This window comes from Accipiter gentilis, chromosome 14 (assembly GCF_929443795.1).
Source record: "Accipiter gentilis chromosome 14, bAccGen1.1, whole genome shotgun sequence".
Taxonomy (NCBI): domain Eukaryota; kingdom Metazoa; phylum Chordata; class Aves; order Accipitriformes; family Accipitridae; genus Astur; species Astur gentilis.
This window is the reverse complement of record NC_064893.1, coordinates 18,984,982-19,001,611: the sequence shown is the minus strand read 5'-3', so window position 1 is coordinate 19,001,611 and position 16,630 is coordinate 18,984,982. Positions and strand designations below refer to the sequence as shown.

General features: G+C 47.9%; 1 protein-coding gene across 1 annotated transcript in view; it reads left to right on the top strand.

The window, feature by feature from the left end:
* TOX2 (TOX high mobility group box family member 2) overlaps positions 1-16,630 on the top strand; it is a 158,022-nt gene that overhangs the window by 84,372 nt on the left and 57,020 nt on the right. The window contains exon 3 of the mRNA XM_049817567.1: positions 7,251-7,496. Coding sequence (XP_049673524.1) covers positions 7,251-7,496 — 246 coding nt within the window. The remainder of the gene's footprint in view (positions 1-7,250; positions 7,497-16,630) is intronic.

The following is a 16,630-nucleotide window of genomic DNA, read 5'->3' as shown; positions in this document are numbered from 1 at the left end:
GTATTTATCCAACTCTACCCAAGTAATTCATTGGTCCTGCTATTCACATGCTGGATCTCCGTGTGCGAAGATGAGGCAAATCAATTTCCATTCCTAAGACCCAGAGCTGCTGACGCGGAAAATCAGCGCTACTTCACTTCTTGGCACAGGGCTTTGAGAATCACAGGTGCGAGCGCAGCCCTCCGGCATCCCCCCCCACCAGAGAAGTGGTGCCAAAGGGGTCCACACCCGTGCCCGCGGCCCCCAGGGTCACCCCGCAGCGAGCACCGGGCCATTTCCCTTGCTCTCCCCAGAGCATTTCTGTGGAGTTTGCAATGTCAAAGTGACTTCCACCTGAACTAACGTTTCTGTGCCTGTGGCTTCAGTGCTTTATGCCCAGCAGAAAACCTCTGTGGTTCATGTGCTGGAGAAACATATCAATATCCCCTTCTTGCAGATATGATTGTGCCTGTGACAAGTAATGTATGTCGTGGGAGAGCAGTTCGGAATCTTTTAAGGAAATGTGGGGTAGCTTGCCTTCATTAAGCTTCGATTTTCACTTTTTCATTGTGTTTGGACTCTTCCTTTTTATGGTGGCCCAAGATCTCTCAACCTGGCATGCCCTGCAGCTTGTGTGAACACTGGCACATGGTGAATCCTTTTATATGTGTGTAAGAGAAATAGGGAAAGTCTCTGTATGACAAAGCAACGTGCTTATCTGGCTTCTGACCCGACCTGATGCATCATCCAGCTTTGGTACAATCGGAATACCCCACAAACCACCCGGTTGCTTTTCTGCAACCCCTTCCCCAAGCTGCGCTGGTAGAGCTTGCAGTGCTGGTGAGAGAGGAGCGTTCTTCCTGGGGTCACAGCCCTTGGGCCCGAGGTCCTGCTGCCATCCCTGTGTCCAGCTGGGCTCAGGTGGTGGTGGGGGAAATTGCCATTGCTGCTCATGGGAAGGTGTCAGCACCCCATAACCTCCGTGTCCTCCCTGCTCTTTATGCACACTAGGAGCTCAAGGTGTAGCCCTTGGTCATACCTCTCAGCCTCACAAATAGCAATGTTTTCCTCACCTTGCAGACTTGCCAGGCTGGTTTTGGTCTGCTTAGACCCATCTAATCTCTGAAGTGTCTAGGGGGTCACATTCCTACAGCAGCAAGCTCTTGCGTTAGCTGCAGGGAAAACCTAGTTAGTAGATGAGGGATGGTACAGAGTCCATGGTGTTTTGTGTCCTCTGGATGATTAGGGTGGGATGGATCACGCCAGCCTACATATTTCCTTGTACCTTACCAAGAATAAATGTTCTCTCTTAGGCTCATATTTACTGTTGAATGTTATTTGACAGGGCAAATATTTACCTGCAATAATACTGCAAATCTCTATCCTTCTCACTGTGAATAATATTTCTCTGAATCAATGCTTGGCTGCAACTCCTGGATCCTTGCAGATAATCACACAGAACATGACTCAGTAGAGAATTGGGGTCACTGGACATTTGCCATGCTGCTGAGGAGAACAGTTTCCCAGGTCCTTGGTCAAGTCACGTCCTCTTAAGGTTAATACCAATGCGCAATGGAGAGATGGCACTGGCCGGCTGTGGAGTGTTTTGTAAAGAAAGGCAGCGCTTTCCTCCCCTTCCAAGAGGGCAAAGGCAGGAGAAAGCTAAAGGCTTAATTGATACACATGCTCAACACTTGTAGCTACCTCCTGAGTCACCTGCACGGCGAATTCATAGTGTCTTTTAAAACATGGCTGTGGCTGAATCACAGCTGGTCCCTCAAGAGCTGCACTGCATTAGGATGTCTGGATGGCCCTTAGTCTCGGATCAGCTGGCCAGTGCACAGGGGTGGGTGGGTGGATCCAAAACACCTCCTCTTTGCTGTCATTGCTGGGAACACTCCCCTGGGCTCAGGCCCACAGTTAGGCAGAGCAGTTTTGTTACTGGGTGGCTGGTGGGAGCTTGCCAGGGCTTGGCTTTACTTGCAGTTCAGGAGGAGTTACAGCATAGGAGCAAAAGATGAAGCAGCAGCAGCATGGAGTGTGGTTTTGAGTCCAATGGCAGAGGGTCTGCAGGGTCACCCTGCCCACCGGGGCATCTTGCAGTGCAGAGGTGAGGGACACGCAGGGCATGTTCATAACTCGTAGATGTGCTCCCTGTTTGCAGCAGAGATGAGCTGTTTGCCATCAACAGTCCAGTCCCCAAAGCCGCCTCCTACCCAAGAGCCTTCTCCTGCGCTGGGTTCTGCATGCTGCAAGGCAGATAAACGTCTGGGCTCGTATACATGAGCTAGAAGGAGTGAAATCTGGCCCAATGCTTTGAATAGATCAAAATGAGAGCTGGGAAGGGGCGTCTCGATTCCCATCCCTGCACACCCCATCAGTCTCAGGTGCGCTGGTGACTGGGTGCAAACGCATCCAAGGGTTTTGTAAAAAAGCTGAGTGATGTGGCCTGGCTTTCTCAAAGCAAACAAGAAGACTTAATGGCTGAAGCTCTCACCACCTGCCCTGCTGCCTGCTGCTAGGGCAGCTCTCTGAGCCACCACCCATCCAGCCCACATGGCTGCAAGGCAGCCCTGGCTCCAGCACTGCTTGCCTGACCTTCCCCCAGCACTGCCTGGTGCAGTCTGCTGATAAGAGCAGAAGAAAAGTGGGATTGTTTCTCTCCTGCCCTGGAGCAGCAGCAGAAACACGTTCCTTTGTTGCGGGCGTTTGCGCTGCTACAGCAAGGGTAGATGCTTGCTGTGAAAATGCTCTGCACTATTTCCAGCTTGCTCATCGCTGGATGCTGACAGTCTGGAGTGAGAGCTCCTTGCTTCTCTCCTTGACCCACAGTAACTTTCAGAGGCATCTTAGGGGCAAGTGGAGAAGATGTCTGCAACTTGATGAGCTTATAATTCAGGTGCTTATCCAGCTGTATAAAAGAAGATCCAGTTTTACTGTTAAAACTCAGGCTTCCCATGCCTGGGACACGAGGCAGACAGAGGGACCAGCTCATTCCCCTGTAAAGCTCTTGTTCTCCACCCACACTCTTGATTCAGCTCCATGTCCATACAGGGCACCCTTTAACTGCAACTCCTGCTTCTTCTGCCCCCACAAATATGCACCACAGAACCACCTGGGCTCTGGTCAGCACAGCTTTGCTCAGGGTGTGCACAGCGCTGTTGCTTGAGCATGCATGCAAGAGTCAGGGACTCCCGTCCTCTCTCTTCATCCTCAAATAGCTCTGCTCCCCCTGGTTGGCCAGGGCCATCCTGCAGTGCTCTGCTCTGTCACCCTCTATTCTCACTCATCCTGCCTCCAGGGACTTGCTTCTGCCAAGTCCTTAGCCCTTTTCCAGCCCCACTTCTTCTCTGTCCACCCTCTCATCCTTCTCCTGCTGCACAAGCCGTTGTGTCCTTCCCCACTAGCCTTATGTGGGTCACCTGCAGATCCTGGGAGTTTTGGTTGCCTCCTATCCATCTCTGCCTTCCTCTTCTGAAAAGCATCAGGGAGTACGGGAAGCCTGGGAGATCTTGGCACATTGTCCCTGTGGTGGGGAGCAGCGTTGGCAGGAGGCCAAGACCCAAGTCTCCAAGACTTGGGTCTTGTCTCCAAGACCCTCTGGTGCTTTGCGAGCACAGGTTGTGCCTGCTGGTCCCACTGCAGCTCTGGCAATGGGGCCTTGCTGTGTAAGTCACCCTGTGCTCTTGCAAGGGGTTCATCAATTCTGACTTTCCTCTCGAATGCAAATAGTATGTCCCCAGCCCTGTGCTTGTGAGCTAGGAGGGAGCAGCCAGGAATGTGGTTGCCTGTTCTGATTCCTCTTGGTCCTGGATGTGGCCTGGGTGTCACCTTGCTGGAAACCAGAGCCTTTCTCCCCATTACAGACTCCTCCACATTTTCCCATGCCGAAGGCATGGATCTAGGGAGCTGTGGCCCAGCAAGGCATGAAGAAAGGGTGGTAGGGAAGCTGCATGGCATGAGCACTGCAAGACAGATGCATCTTTTCATGTCTCCACATCACTTCCCCTTCACCCCTCTGTCCTCTCACCCTGAATCTGGAGGTGGACCGGAGATGCTCCAGGGACCCCTGTTCAAACTTGGATTTCAAGAAGGAAAAATTGGGTTTAAATATGATTTTGCTGCTGTTGGAGGTTGGTTGTACCTGCTGCAATGCCATCCTGTGGCATTGCTATGCAAGTATGGGGCATAGCGCCAGTGCTGTGCTCAGGGCAGTTTGGTCCATGCCTGGTGCCTGGCCCGGCAGCACAGCCTCTATAGCAGAGACGCACAGGGGTCTGAGGGCAAGGAAGGAGTCAGTGAAGAGGCAGTGTCCCCTCCCTGAGAGTGCTTGGCTCAATCCTCTTGCTCCATCCTGCTTGCAGGCAGAAGCAGGGGTTTGCCGCTCCAAGCAGCGCCCATCTGCCCTGCAGTGTGAGCCGAAAGAGGGTTTGCAAGAAGAGGCCTGTTGTTTCAGCTGATTTCAGTGTTTTAATTTGAAGAGGAATAATGTGTAATCACAACAACTGTCATCTGTTTGACAGTGGAAAACCCTAGATCTTCTGTGCTTTTTTGTGTGCCATAACGGGCAGCCTTTTAGCAGGGCGAGCTTCTCTGCACTCACGTTTGGAGTCCTGGTGGGATGAATGGGTTCAGACCAGCTCACTAATCTAATTTGTAATTTATCCTTATAATGTATAATTGGCTGTTTAATTTAATTTAAATTAACATAAGAATAGAAAATATAATCTGCAGCGTAGCCCACATGGTGGTAGAAGGGAGTGTTGGGTGTTACTGGCAAAGGGTTTGAGATGGCGGCTTTTGCGCTCATGGCGTGAGACCACCCTTCATGGGGACAGAGACGTCACCTCGGACATGTCAATAGGCACCGCGTGCGACAATAAATCACCTCCCTTTCCCACCCTCCCAAGTGTCTATCTGTCTCATCTCCCTTCCTTATCTTTCTAGCAATCTATTTAAAACATATATAGAATATACGTGGCTTGCTTTGGAAAATTGTTTGTAGCGATAGGGTGTAAAAGCTGGCAGGCGCCGAGTCTGATTATGTTGATTGGATATTGTCTAATCTGATTTTGATTGTGTACAGCTTTGATTGTAATTTTGATATGTCTGCACAATACTGTAGCTATTCGGAAAGCTTTGTGATTTAAACAGGTCTTCTTTTTTTTTTTCCCTGGGTGGAATAGAACAGAGGCAGAAATGTGCAGGGGGGTGAGCAGGGCAACTGGGCTTCCGCACTCCTTACAAAACCACCTCAAAGCCCTTTGGTGAGCTGCTCTGCAGCAACACAAGGAACTTGTAGGTTTGAAGAGAGCTTTAGGAAACTTTGAGTGGGTTTTACATAATTTAGTTAAGTACAGCAAAGCTACTTGCTTATATACCTGATACCAAAATAAACCAGTTGGAGGAACAAGTTTGCTGTGCGATGATTTATTTAAATCCCTTTCTGTAAAGCATGGAGCGAAATCCTCTTAAATAACTGGGAAATAATCGGTGTACCTCGAAGAGCATAGCCCAATCGGAAACCTAACTACTAGACATATTAAATGGGATCTATCTGTCTGCCGTTGTGTACATCCTCTCAGCCCCCTGCCTTCCCTGTATAATACCACTGCTATACAGAAGCTGGCTGGAAAAATAGCTGGGCTTGAATTTCCCCCAAACAATAACTGTTGGTACAGAGCTATCTCAGCCCAGGCTCCGTCTTGTATTTCTTGCATACTCATATTTCCCCACAGCCAGTGGGAATCTCAGGCGAACATGAAAGGTCAGGTGGGATGTGCAGTACCGGCTCTTTTCTCTGTCTCTTCTTGCAATGGGCCGAGGGGAGGCGAGAAGTGGGAGTTCAGCTTAGCAGGGGATGAGGCGCTTCCAGCCCCGGTTCTGGGGTGAGGCAGGAGAGACCACCTGCTCTGACACCCCGCAGGGACGCGTCTCTCTCCACTGGGAGTGCTTCCACCTATCCACAGATACCTCCTTGCTCCCCGCTGCCTCTCCCACTGACTGCTGTATTCTGGTTAAATATGGGTTTTATTTTATTTTATTAAGGGTTTTCTCCCCGCAGTCTGGGGTGATGAAGAGCATGAATCTGAGTGCGAGCTCTGGGGCAATGGATTAATAAAGCCTACAGTGCTTAACTGGTTTTGCACACATCTGGGGTTTTGCTCTTAAATCAAGTATTAAGTCAAAATCCAACCATGAAACTAGGTGATCTGGGAAATTTAGTTTAAAATCCATGTGTATCATACTATGGCTAATCAGAATTTCATATGCTATAAAAATATGTGAAACAGTAGATGTTTAGAATAAGCCTCCTCTGCCAGACACTCATTATATTCTGTGTTGATAATTAATAATTTTGGATAGATTCAGACTTACATTATGAAGCAAATATGTTTTGGTCTGAAGCGAAAACGATTGCACAGGTGCAATAACATATTCTTTCTCCATATAAATTGGAATGCTTAGAAGTAAACAAGTCACCAGAAAACATGGGAAGCACAAGGAGTACCAACATCTCTGCATGTTCGTGGTCACCTCAAGGGAGCATTGGTAGGGAGAGAGGGAACACTTTTCCAAATGAAATTTGGATGAGGATATAAGGAAGGACAAATCTCCATGTGTGGTGAAGTCATGCAGACTTTCTTTAAAGGATTTTTTTAAAAAGTGACAGCTTTGTTTCCAAACCTCCCTCCCCGGGTGAAGCTTCTGTGCTGGCGTTTGTGAGGAATCAACGGGAATCTTGTTCCCAAGTATTAGTTATTTCTACGGAGCTAATTCTCATAAAACCTCTCGAAAATACAAACTGTAGATACTGCAAGAGCTGACCTGGGTGCCCAGGGAGGGACTTTGACTTAAAAATGCAGCAGCTGGTTGGGAAACGGCCATGATCCTTCCTGGCTGTGGGGTCTGTGAGCATAGCTCACCTGGCTGTGATCCGGGTGCGGAGGTTTCTGGTGAGGTTTTGGCAAGCTAAAAATGTGCTAGAGGGATGCAGCGTGGGAGAGGAGAGCAGTGGGGATGCCCCAGGCGGATCTGAGGTGTGCGAGGACCCGTGGTGTCCCTGACAGACAGTGCAGTGCTGCCACACTCGCTACCTGGCTCCTACCTAGATACAACCTGCTGATGTCTGGGATTAGAGATGTCTTTTCTATTAAAACAAAACCATTTTCACTGGAATGTGCTTTTGTATTTCTTACACAAATAATCTCTTTTCTCTGCTGAAGCAACAAGGCAGTGACGTATTGCAAAATGTCTTTTTCATGTTTTAGACGTATAACGGTCAGAATGAGAATAATGAAGACTATGAGATCCCTCCCATAACACCTCCTAATCTCCCTGACCCTTCCCTCCTGCACTTGGTGGACCACGAAACTGGATATCACTCCCTGTGCCATAGCCTCCCTCCAAACAGCCTGATACCAGCGTACCCCTACCAGAACATGGACCTGCCGGCCATCATGGTCTCCAACATGTTGAGTCAGGATGGGCATCTTCTCTCCAGCCAGCTACCCACGGTCAGTGACTTTCCCCTCTTACTGTCTTTCATTAAAGCTATTCTGTATTTTGAGTTATGAGTCAATTGTATGTAGAAGGACGTTAACGATGAGATGTTTGCAGTGGGGGTTGGGAAGAGCTGGTGACACAGCCCGGCCTCGCTGCCCGCCAGGGTCAGGGTGCAGTGGCAGATGCTCCAGTCACCTGTGTGGCCGTGGGCATGGTGGCAATTTTGTGTGTCCAGTTTGGTGTCTTCCTGAGCCTTATTAACCCCTCAAGAGCAGGGGGAAATACTGTTTTCTTCCGTGTACGTACCATCCTCACTGAACCGAGCAAAGTGCATGTGCTCCATCCCCCATGTGAGGGTGACAAGCCAAAGCCCCTAGTTCATAACCCCTACACCCTGCATCCTTTCTCCCACTGGGAAGAGCCCCCAGCCCATCACCCCTGAGTCCTGCTGCCAGGGTGGCCCCGGTGGCATCAGCAGGAGGAGCACGGATGCTCCATGAAGGAAAAGCTGTCCGATTGATTTCAAGGGGAACAAGATCCCTCCTTGCACTTGCAAATTCAAATTGTCTCTTGGCTCATGCCGTGGCTAGGGGATACCTTGCGAAGTTTCAAATGACTCTTCTGTAAGAATAAATAAGGCAGGGGTAATGAAGTAAAGTGCAGCTCTGGGAAGAAACTTCAGGGCTAATTAGACCTTACGATGCTTCTATATCACCAGCACCGAGGAAAGGTTGTGACTTGATTTTGACAGCGGTATTGAATTAATACTGATGCTGTTTAACAATATTTTCCTCTTTAGCAGATTTAGCCCTATGGTTAGTTCTCTACATTGTTTCTCTCTTAAGATCATTGATTTTCATGGGTGCCATTGGATGGCTTCAATATCAGAGTTAATTTTACTTAAATAGTATGCCTGTGAGTCTGCCACTGCACTAGCTGGAGAACATTTGGTGTTGATTGCTTGAACAGATAACGGTCTGAAAGGTAGTGATATTTAAATATTTAAATGGGATATTATCTCTTAGTCTAGGAAAATCCCAAGGCTTTCTAAAGTCTTGATGTGTCTCAAAGTTTCATTGTTAGTGTGTTTAAGAAAAATATCATGTTCTGCCCATCAATATTGAACAGAGCCGTATTTCTATGGAATTAAATATTACTTAGGCCTCTGTGTTAGCTTTTAGGTTCTTAGGTGATTAAAACATTCATTTCTGAGACAAAAAGAGTCAATTTCACTTGAAATATTTTTCCCTGGTTTAATTTAAAGCACAGCCCCTTTGCCTGACCCCTATTTTCATAACACGATAATTTTATCCTGTGTTGATTGTCTCATTTTTGAGAGGTGATATTGCACTTATAAATCACTTTCTAAAATACCTAAAGAAACAAGAATAGTTGGATTTATTAAGCAGCTTCTGCACGTCTAAAATAATTTATTTTGGAGTAGTCCTTGGGAAATGTTCTCTTTCTTACTTTATGGTACTGTTTTACAAATGCAGCATCGTGACAATAAATCAGGACTGAGCCAGAGAAGATAAGAAGGGGGCTTAGTGGGCTGTAAACGTAGAATAGAGAGATTAAGATTTGTTTGCCCCTTACCACGAAAATAAAAAATCCAGTGAACCCTGAATTTTCCAGCCAACAGTGAATTGAAACTGTTTAGTTTTGAGCAGAAACCCTTGGAGCTGTAATACATCTTCAGAGGTCCCAGCAGCAAAGGAAGTAGATCAAGGAGTGAACTGTGTTGCGATTTTAGGTCAAAATGAAATCCTGCCTTACCCTCCTGTCAAAGCCTTTTTTCCGTGCCGGCAGACTTCTCCCCCTGAAAGGTAACACCTTCTAGCCCCTTTTTTTTTGGATGCCCAGATCAAGTCTCCCCTTACTCTAGCACCAGCCCACAACAGCAGCGTTCGTCCCATCGCACACATATAACTCCTGTTAGTGGTAATGGGAGCAGCACATGCACATGAGAACACAATAAAACCCCGGAGACAGAGCGGATTTTTAGACTCATGTGGTTAATATATCCTGCCCACATGCCCATCGAGCCATAGCCCACTTGGTGGTCGCCCCATGAAGCCAGCCGTGCTTCAGACATCGCCGCACGACGGCGCAGGGCGCACGACATGCTACAACTCTGCCCGAAAGGCAACCACCTTCGGGTGGGTGTTTGCAGCAGGAAGCCTCCAAATCAAGAAGGGGGCTTGTTTGCTAACACTTCCAAAAAGAGAGGATTTGCTGCCGCATGGGTAGTGATAGGAAGCCAGGCTGGGAGCGAGCCTTGCCGGAGCACTGCGGAGGAGGCGTGCGGAGGTTTTGTCTTTGTTCCAGGACCGATGTTGCTCATGCAAATGCTGGAGCTGGGAGCCTCTCTCCTTGCTGCTGCTGCTCTTTGCTGTAGTTCATACTGGTTTTTGCATATGCAGCTATTTCTTGCCTTCACTGCCATGTCTTTTGGTTTGAATACAGTGAAAAATGACAAGCAATTCAAGGTAAAATGTTTAGATGTTGGTCAGACTTTTCCTCTATTAATGTAGATTGAGGCTTGGGATTTTTTTAAGGCATCCTCATGAAAAAATCTCGACCTGCTGAAAAGACATGAGCTAGGATTTGCTGAGAGCAATGGGGATTGGAATTTTCCTCTGCAGCTCAGAAGTGAATAAGGAAAATACAGGTGCAGGCTGCTGTCCCCTGTGGTGTGTCTCTTGTCCTGGGATGTACCAACATTATCCTTATATTGAGTTAAGCCTTCCAGTGCCTCTGCAAGGGAGGAGGCTGCTGCTCCCATTATGCAGATGAATACCAAGTCAGAGCAAGTTTAAATCAGCGCAGAAATTCCCATGGCAGGATGAGAGCTGGAGAGTGAAGGTAGATTTGCTGCATGCCAGACCCTGCTCCTGGCTCCAACCCAGCCATGGGGTGTCAGGAGCTGGAGCCCCTCATTCAAGCAAAGCAGTGTACGCTGATGGGAAAAAAACAAAATCATCATTACCTCCTTATCCCTTCAGCATTGTCATCCAGAGCACCCTCCATGCCACCGACCTCCGTGCACTTCACTGTGACCCGTGGACCAGCTCTACATTTACATAACATGGTTCTTCACTGCTGGTTTTGTCACTTTATTTCTTTTTTTTTTTCTTTCCCCCATCAGTTTTTAGAAGTTAAGGGAGTTTTCAAACACTGAAGGTAGGGTGCAGGGAGCTGGAGAGGAGAGAAGCAGGGGTGGATGGACAAGAGATGGCAGAGAACATGGCATTAGGAGGACTGATGGAGTGGGTGGGGTGCAGGAAGGCTGGGGAGGAGGCAGGGCTGGCTTGTTTGAGGAGGACATGTTATTTTTTGTGTTGGTGACAAAAAACAAACAGAAAATTCTTAATACAGTGCATTATTTTTTTTTGGTACTGTCCTCTCTTTTGCTATGGGAAAAGAGGAAGGAAAGAGGAGGGAAAGAGCAGGAATGGCAGGAGGGAAAGAAAATAGAAGAGATGTGATTGTCATTTGGAAGTGGGAATATTTAGGAAAAAATAGTCAAAGAGGAAAAAAGATGTTTTCCTTGGAAAGAGAGTGACTTTGCCCACTGTGAACATCCCAGCAGTGTTACAGTGTGGACAAGCAGCTGCTGAGCCCTCCGGGGATCCACAGGGAGACCTGCTGGGCTGGGGCCACACCGGGGCTGGGACCAGGGGGACATGGGGACATGGGGGAAAGCAGGGGAAGGGGCAGAGAAACGCCATGAATCGGTGGTGATCGCCAGCGTGGTGGGGTGTCCGCTGGGTTAAGGAGCTGCTGTGAATAAATGAGATTTCAGAAGGGATTTAGCAGAACATATTTGACAGAAACAAAGGGCGATCAAGGTCAGAGCCCAAGAATCTCCAATGCAGCGCAAAACATATTTCCATAAATATTAGATAGCGGCTGAGCGGGCTGGGGGTATCTCTGCTTATCAGGTGGGACAGTGCCTGGTACGTGGGTGCTGTGCTGTGCTGGGGTGAGCTGGGAGGCCCTGCTCAGGGGGACAGCACTGACCAGAGCCCACCACCACCACTTGGAAACCCCAAAACCTTGTGCTCCTCCAAGCTTGGTCAAAGGACGTTGCCGTGCTGTGGTATGCCAAAAAATCAGCCTGTTTTCCCATGGCGCGTGTTGTGGGGCTGCAGCCACCCTACTCCTTTCCTGCTTTGCCATGGCCCCGTGAAACTAGGGTGGAGCCATGTATTTTTGCTTGGGGGAAGCATCATTTTGGACATGTGGCAGCTGTTATGAGCAAACATTGGCTTTGTAGCAGGTATAGAGAGTTTGATTGGAGAGACTGGCAGCTAGCCCTGTATCTGCATCTTCCTGGTGCTTCTCACGATGAGAGATCTTTGTGACTATTTTAAAGGCACTGACATTTCCTTGAGCCCGGTGGGATAACTTTTTTTTGCTCACAGCAAGCTGATGCAAGTGAAAAAAGGCTGCAGCCACAGCCTGGAACTTCTTTGTTTCAGTTTGTTGAGTGGAAACAGATTATTTGAAAAATATAAAAAATCTTCAGTGGCTAAAATACACGTTCATGGTGTAAAAGTGTCAAATTTTCAGTTACCTGTGGAACCTGTTTATGTGGAGGGGAGAGAGTAGCAGGTAAATGGGGGTGAATTGTAGTAGCAAGGACGAGCGCAACCTTGAAATTCCTGAAGAGTTAGCTGCTTGACTTTGCAACCCGAATAGCCATTTCCCAATGCTATGGGGCTTTGCTGTGGAACATAGTGGGGAAAACAGTAAAACAACTCAGCAATAACACACCTGCCTGTCTCCCGCATGAAAAATGGAATGGAAAAGTCGTCCCTTCCCAGAGCTGGGGGGTGCATGCCTGGGCTGTGGGGATGGTGTAGGGCTCCAAGGAGAAGCAGCCTCTCTGGTGCCCACCCGAAGAGCTCGAGCAAGGTTGTCCTGCAGGCAGGTTGCAAGACCAGCCCCCTGGCCGGCAACCTTGGCTCCGCAGGTCTCTCCCCATCCTTCCCAGCTCCCATCCTTCCCGCAGCTCCCATCCTTCCCAAGACCGCTGCTCCCCATTAAACACAGCAGCATTTCTTATTTACAGCCTGAGCCAGAGTCAGTGGGGATCGCAGCAGTTCTCTCTAGATCGCCCTGGGTACAGCCCTAGGAAGGTGGTCACGGTGCTCAGTAGTAGGCAACACAGTTGGACGTGGCTGTACAGAACCAGTGAGCGTTGAAAGTTTTCCAGCAGAGGATATAAGAAAGAAACCAATTAGATGTTGACACAAAAGCCAAGTAAGATGTGCCAATCTTTTATCTAAGTCATTGGAAATACGTGATCCCTGTAGGCAATACAACTTACATGTTGATGGTAAATGCTTCCAATACATAAATATTTCAATAATTTTGAATGACTGCCTGTTAAAAGAAGTTATTTAAAATAACCTATATCCCAATGCAACGTACATGCAGCAGTGCCCTTTAGAGCAAGTTCAAGCTCATCGGAATAGCCTCAATAAATAAACAAACAAGCAAGAGCAGCAGTCAGGCAATGCTCAACCAGCTCCGTCAAACCACAGGCTGGCAGTGTGTCACCAGAAGCAAAAACTTCACAGAGTCCCCCGTGTTTCAGTCCTGCATAAGTTTGCACTGGCAATTTTGTGTTGTGTGCTTTAGGTTTTGACTAATTTGGCTTTCTGCTTATTAATGGTTCAGTATTTAAAAACTAAACTCCTGAACATGAGCCCTCGGTGGAAAATAGTAATAATACAACCATACATGAAGGGTTCTTTGTATTAAACAGAGCCCTGTTTGCAATTCCCTGCTAGTGTTTTTCTCAGAGGCAATAAATGAAAGAAATATGTCTTTTTAAATTTTATAAAACTCAGAAAAATGGTTTTAAACAGCTTTTCTTCACCTCCTATAATTATTTATTTTCAAACAGTCCTTCAGGGTAATGTTCCGTTTTCTTATTTCACACTCCTTTTTCTCATAAATGAACCATCACTTCAATAAATCATTATGAAAACAGAGACTAACACAAACCCTGAAAGGTTGAAAGATTTATGTAACACATTTATGTTTTCCATTTTCTCATTCTGGTACTCCACTGCTAAAGCTAAGCTAATAAAAGCTGCTATTAATATTTCTTGTTGCCTAGCAACCGCAGAGAGGGAGTAATAGCTTTAGCTAGAAAAATAGATGACCGATAAGGAAAAATTCAATTCTTTTATTATCTCAAGGGAAAATGGGCTTTTACTGGAACATTATGATGTACGAGTGTGAAGTTGAATACAAAGGATATTTTTTCAGTTGTTTTTCTATTTTTAATGAACGTTATTTTACCTTCACAAACTCGTTTAAGGCATTTGCCCCACCTACTTGTGAGCTTAATTTAGCAACACCCACACATGCTTCTGGCTTTAAGTATCTGTTGGCATTTTCATTTGAAAGCACTCTTCCCTCCACGCCTCCCCCCGAGCTTTATCGCTTGGTCATAAAATTTCACTCCAGGTCGGAACCTGGGAGACAAGATTCCCAATCAAAGAGTAAATTGTTCTTGTATGTATTTAAAAACATGCTTTCTCAGAGGAGGGGGCACATATGGATAGTTACTTTCTGAAGTTTTAGCCATCGTGGCTGAGCGCTCTGTGTTCGGGGAGAGCAGGAATGCTGCTGCTCCTGCCCGTGCTCTCGGAGCAACTGCTGATGCTGGAGATGCAGGTGCAGAGCTGGTGCCTGCAGGCAGAAGTGCAGGTCCCTGTGGGAATATGGGTCCTCTCCTTCCGTGGGAGAGGTCCTTCCTGAGCTTCCCAGTCATCCTGAACACCAGTGTCAGCTCCTTGCAGAGCAGCAGCCCCTCTTTTCACATAGCTAATGCAGATGCTTCTTGAGTGGTCCCTACCAAGTGCTGCTGGGAGAGAATCGGAGCAATGGGAGTCACACTCAGGTCCCAGCTCTGCGAGTGCTCAGACAGCAGCAGAGCTTACAAGGACTGGGCTGTGCACGGGAAGAGGGGACCTGAGGGACCAAGCTCCTGCCAGTATGCTTGTGCGGTTGGTCCTTGGGTTCACCCATGGATATCCCATTTCTGAGATACGAGAAAGTAAGGTGTCATGATACACTTCTCACACAAGTGAACTGTTGTGATAGCTGAGCAACAAGTGAACTGTTGTGATAGCTGAGCAGCAAAGCAGATGTGGGTTTTGCTCGCTAATGCAAGATTTACTCCCTGAACAAGGGAAATGAAGAAGGCAAGGTGCCACCTTGGCCTGCCAGGTCTGCGAGAGGGTGACCTTCACCTGCCAGGGTGGGCAGCTTGCATGGGAACCTGCCTTTTTCCTGAACACCTCTCAGAGCTCCTCAGCAGCTCAGTTGGGCACGAGGGGAGGCTGCTGGGCCTCTGGTGATCCCCAGCAAGGTGATGCCCCAACCTCCACCCCAAGTAGCTTCTCCAGAGGCAGATGCAGTCCCCGCTCCCCTTTCACGCTGGTCCATCCCCTATGGTCAGCCTCCAACAGAGCAACAGCACTTAACTAATTAATTTACTTTGCTATAAGCCAAGTTGCTTTTTCCAGTAGTTTGAAATCCTATTTTTGTCTCATGCTATAGTAAGTCCCCTTACTTCAGCATGCCTCCTGCCTGTGTCTGGCCAGGGCTGTGCATGGAGAAGGGCCAGGGAGGAGGAGAGGAGATGGGGAGCTGGCGCTGCCGCTGTGAGAGCACGTTGCACTTGTAGGGAAATGGCCAACGGGTTTTTGAGAAGTGATTTGCCAAAAGGCAGGTAGGTACCCAACCGGGGGGGGGGGGGGAGGATACTGCTCCTGTTCATGTCTTTGTGTATCTCCTCCTTGGTGCTTTATAAAGTGGGTTTTCCCTCTGCAGACAGTCTCCTCCTAACACCTTGGATCCTCCGAGAAAAGAGGCTTGATTGCAGCCTCCAAATTTTATGGATGGCTAAAGGATTTGGCTGATGGACGGCACCTCTCGGGCCCAGTTTCCCTTTGGCATAGCTGTATGGAGGTGGGCTCTGAGACCTGCGATACACACAAAGCGCTTGGTAGCAAGAGTATTCCTGAGCTTTGCAGGCTTCTGCCAGCCAGTGCCGGATTCTTGTCTGGGGGGATCCTGCCTCGACATGACAAATTCCACCTGGCACCTCTCAAAGGATGGGTCACGTGGGATTACTGTGTCCTCTAGGAGGTCTCACCCTTAGGAGATTTTCTGTGATATCCACCGATAAATTACTTTTGCTTTATATTATTGCATCACTACTATTATTATTATTATCATTATTATTACTACAGTTACATGCTGTTACAATTGTAATGTCATGTATATTATACATACCTGGGCCAGAGTCACAGGTGCTTGTCACAGTGCAAATCCTACAGGGAGGAGATACCCCAACCTTGGAGAACTTACTACCTACAGAGGCAAGACAGAAAAATAATATACAGGTGCAAAGTAATAGCCAGAGGTGCACAGTAGATCTGCTGCCTGTAAAACACAGTGCTCTCACACCCACACCCCCTCCCTTTTCATTGCGGCCCTGATCTAGATTTCTTCTTATCTATCCATCCATCCTTCTTTGTGCCGCAGCCACTTCTACATGCTCGTGTCCACCCTTTTCTTTCTGTCCCATAGCAAGGGGGTGTAGGAGAGCATTAAAATGTGCTCTTACCTACAGCACCACATCGTACCATGCTGGAAGGGTGTTGCACAGTGGGAGTCAACATGTGTGTGGGAGTCTGGCTGTAGAAGTGTCTCTCTTGCCTGTGTCCCTTTTGGTTTTGTGCTGCAAGCTGGGTTTATCTCCCCCTACTCATCGCTTGGCCAGAAAAGCAGCAGGTCCCATCCCAAGGTGGTGTAACTGCAGCTTTCAATTCAGCAGCGTCTCAGCGTCTGTTGCAGCTTTTAACTATTCCATAGAAATTCGTCCTCCTAATCTTTCCTTGCCTCTCCTTGAGTTGGTCACTATCTTTCTGATAAGCTGGTGCCTCCGGGGCAGTCCCACTAGTTAAAGAGTCGCCTTATCAGCCATAAAATAACTGTGCTGTAACCACGGGGAGGGTGCACGCATTATCCCCGGAACATATGTCAAGTGAGACGGTCCCTCTTGTTTGCACTGTGGTGCATGTTGCCTGCCGTTAAGCATTTGCGAAACAATTTG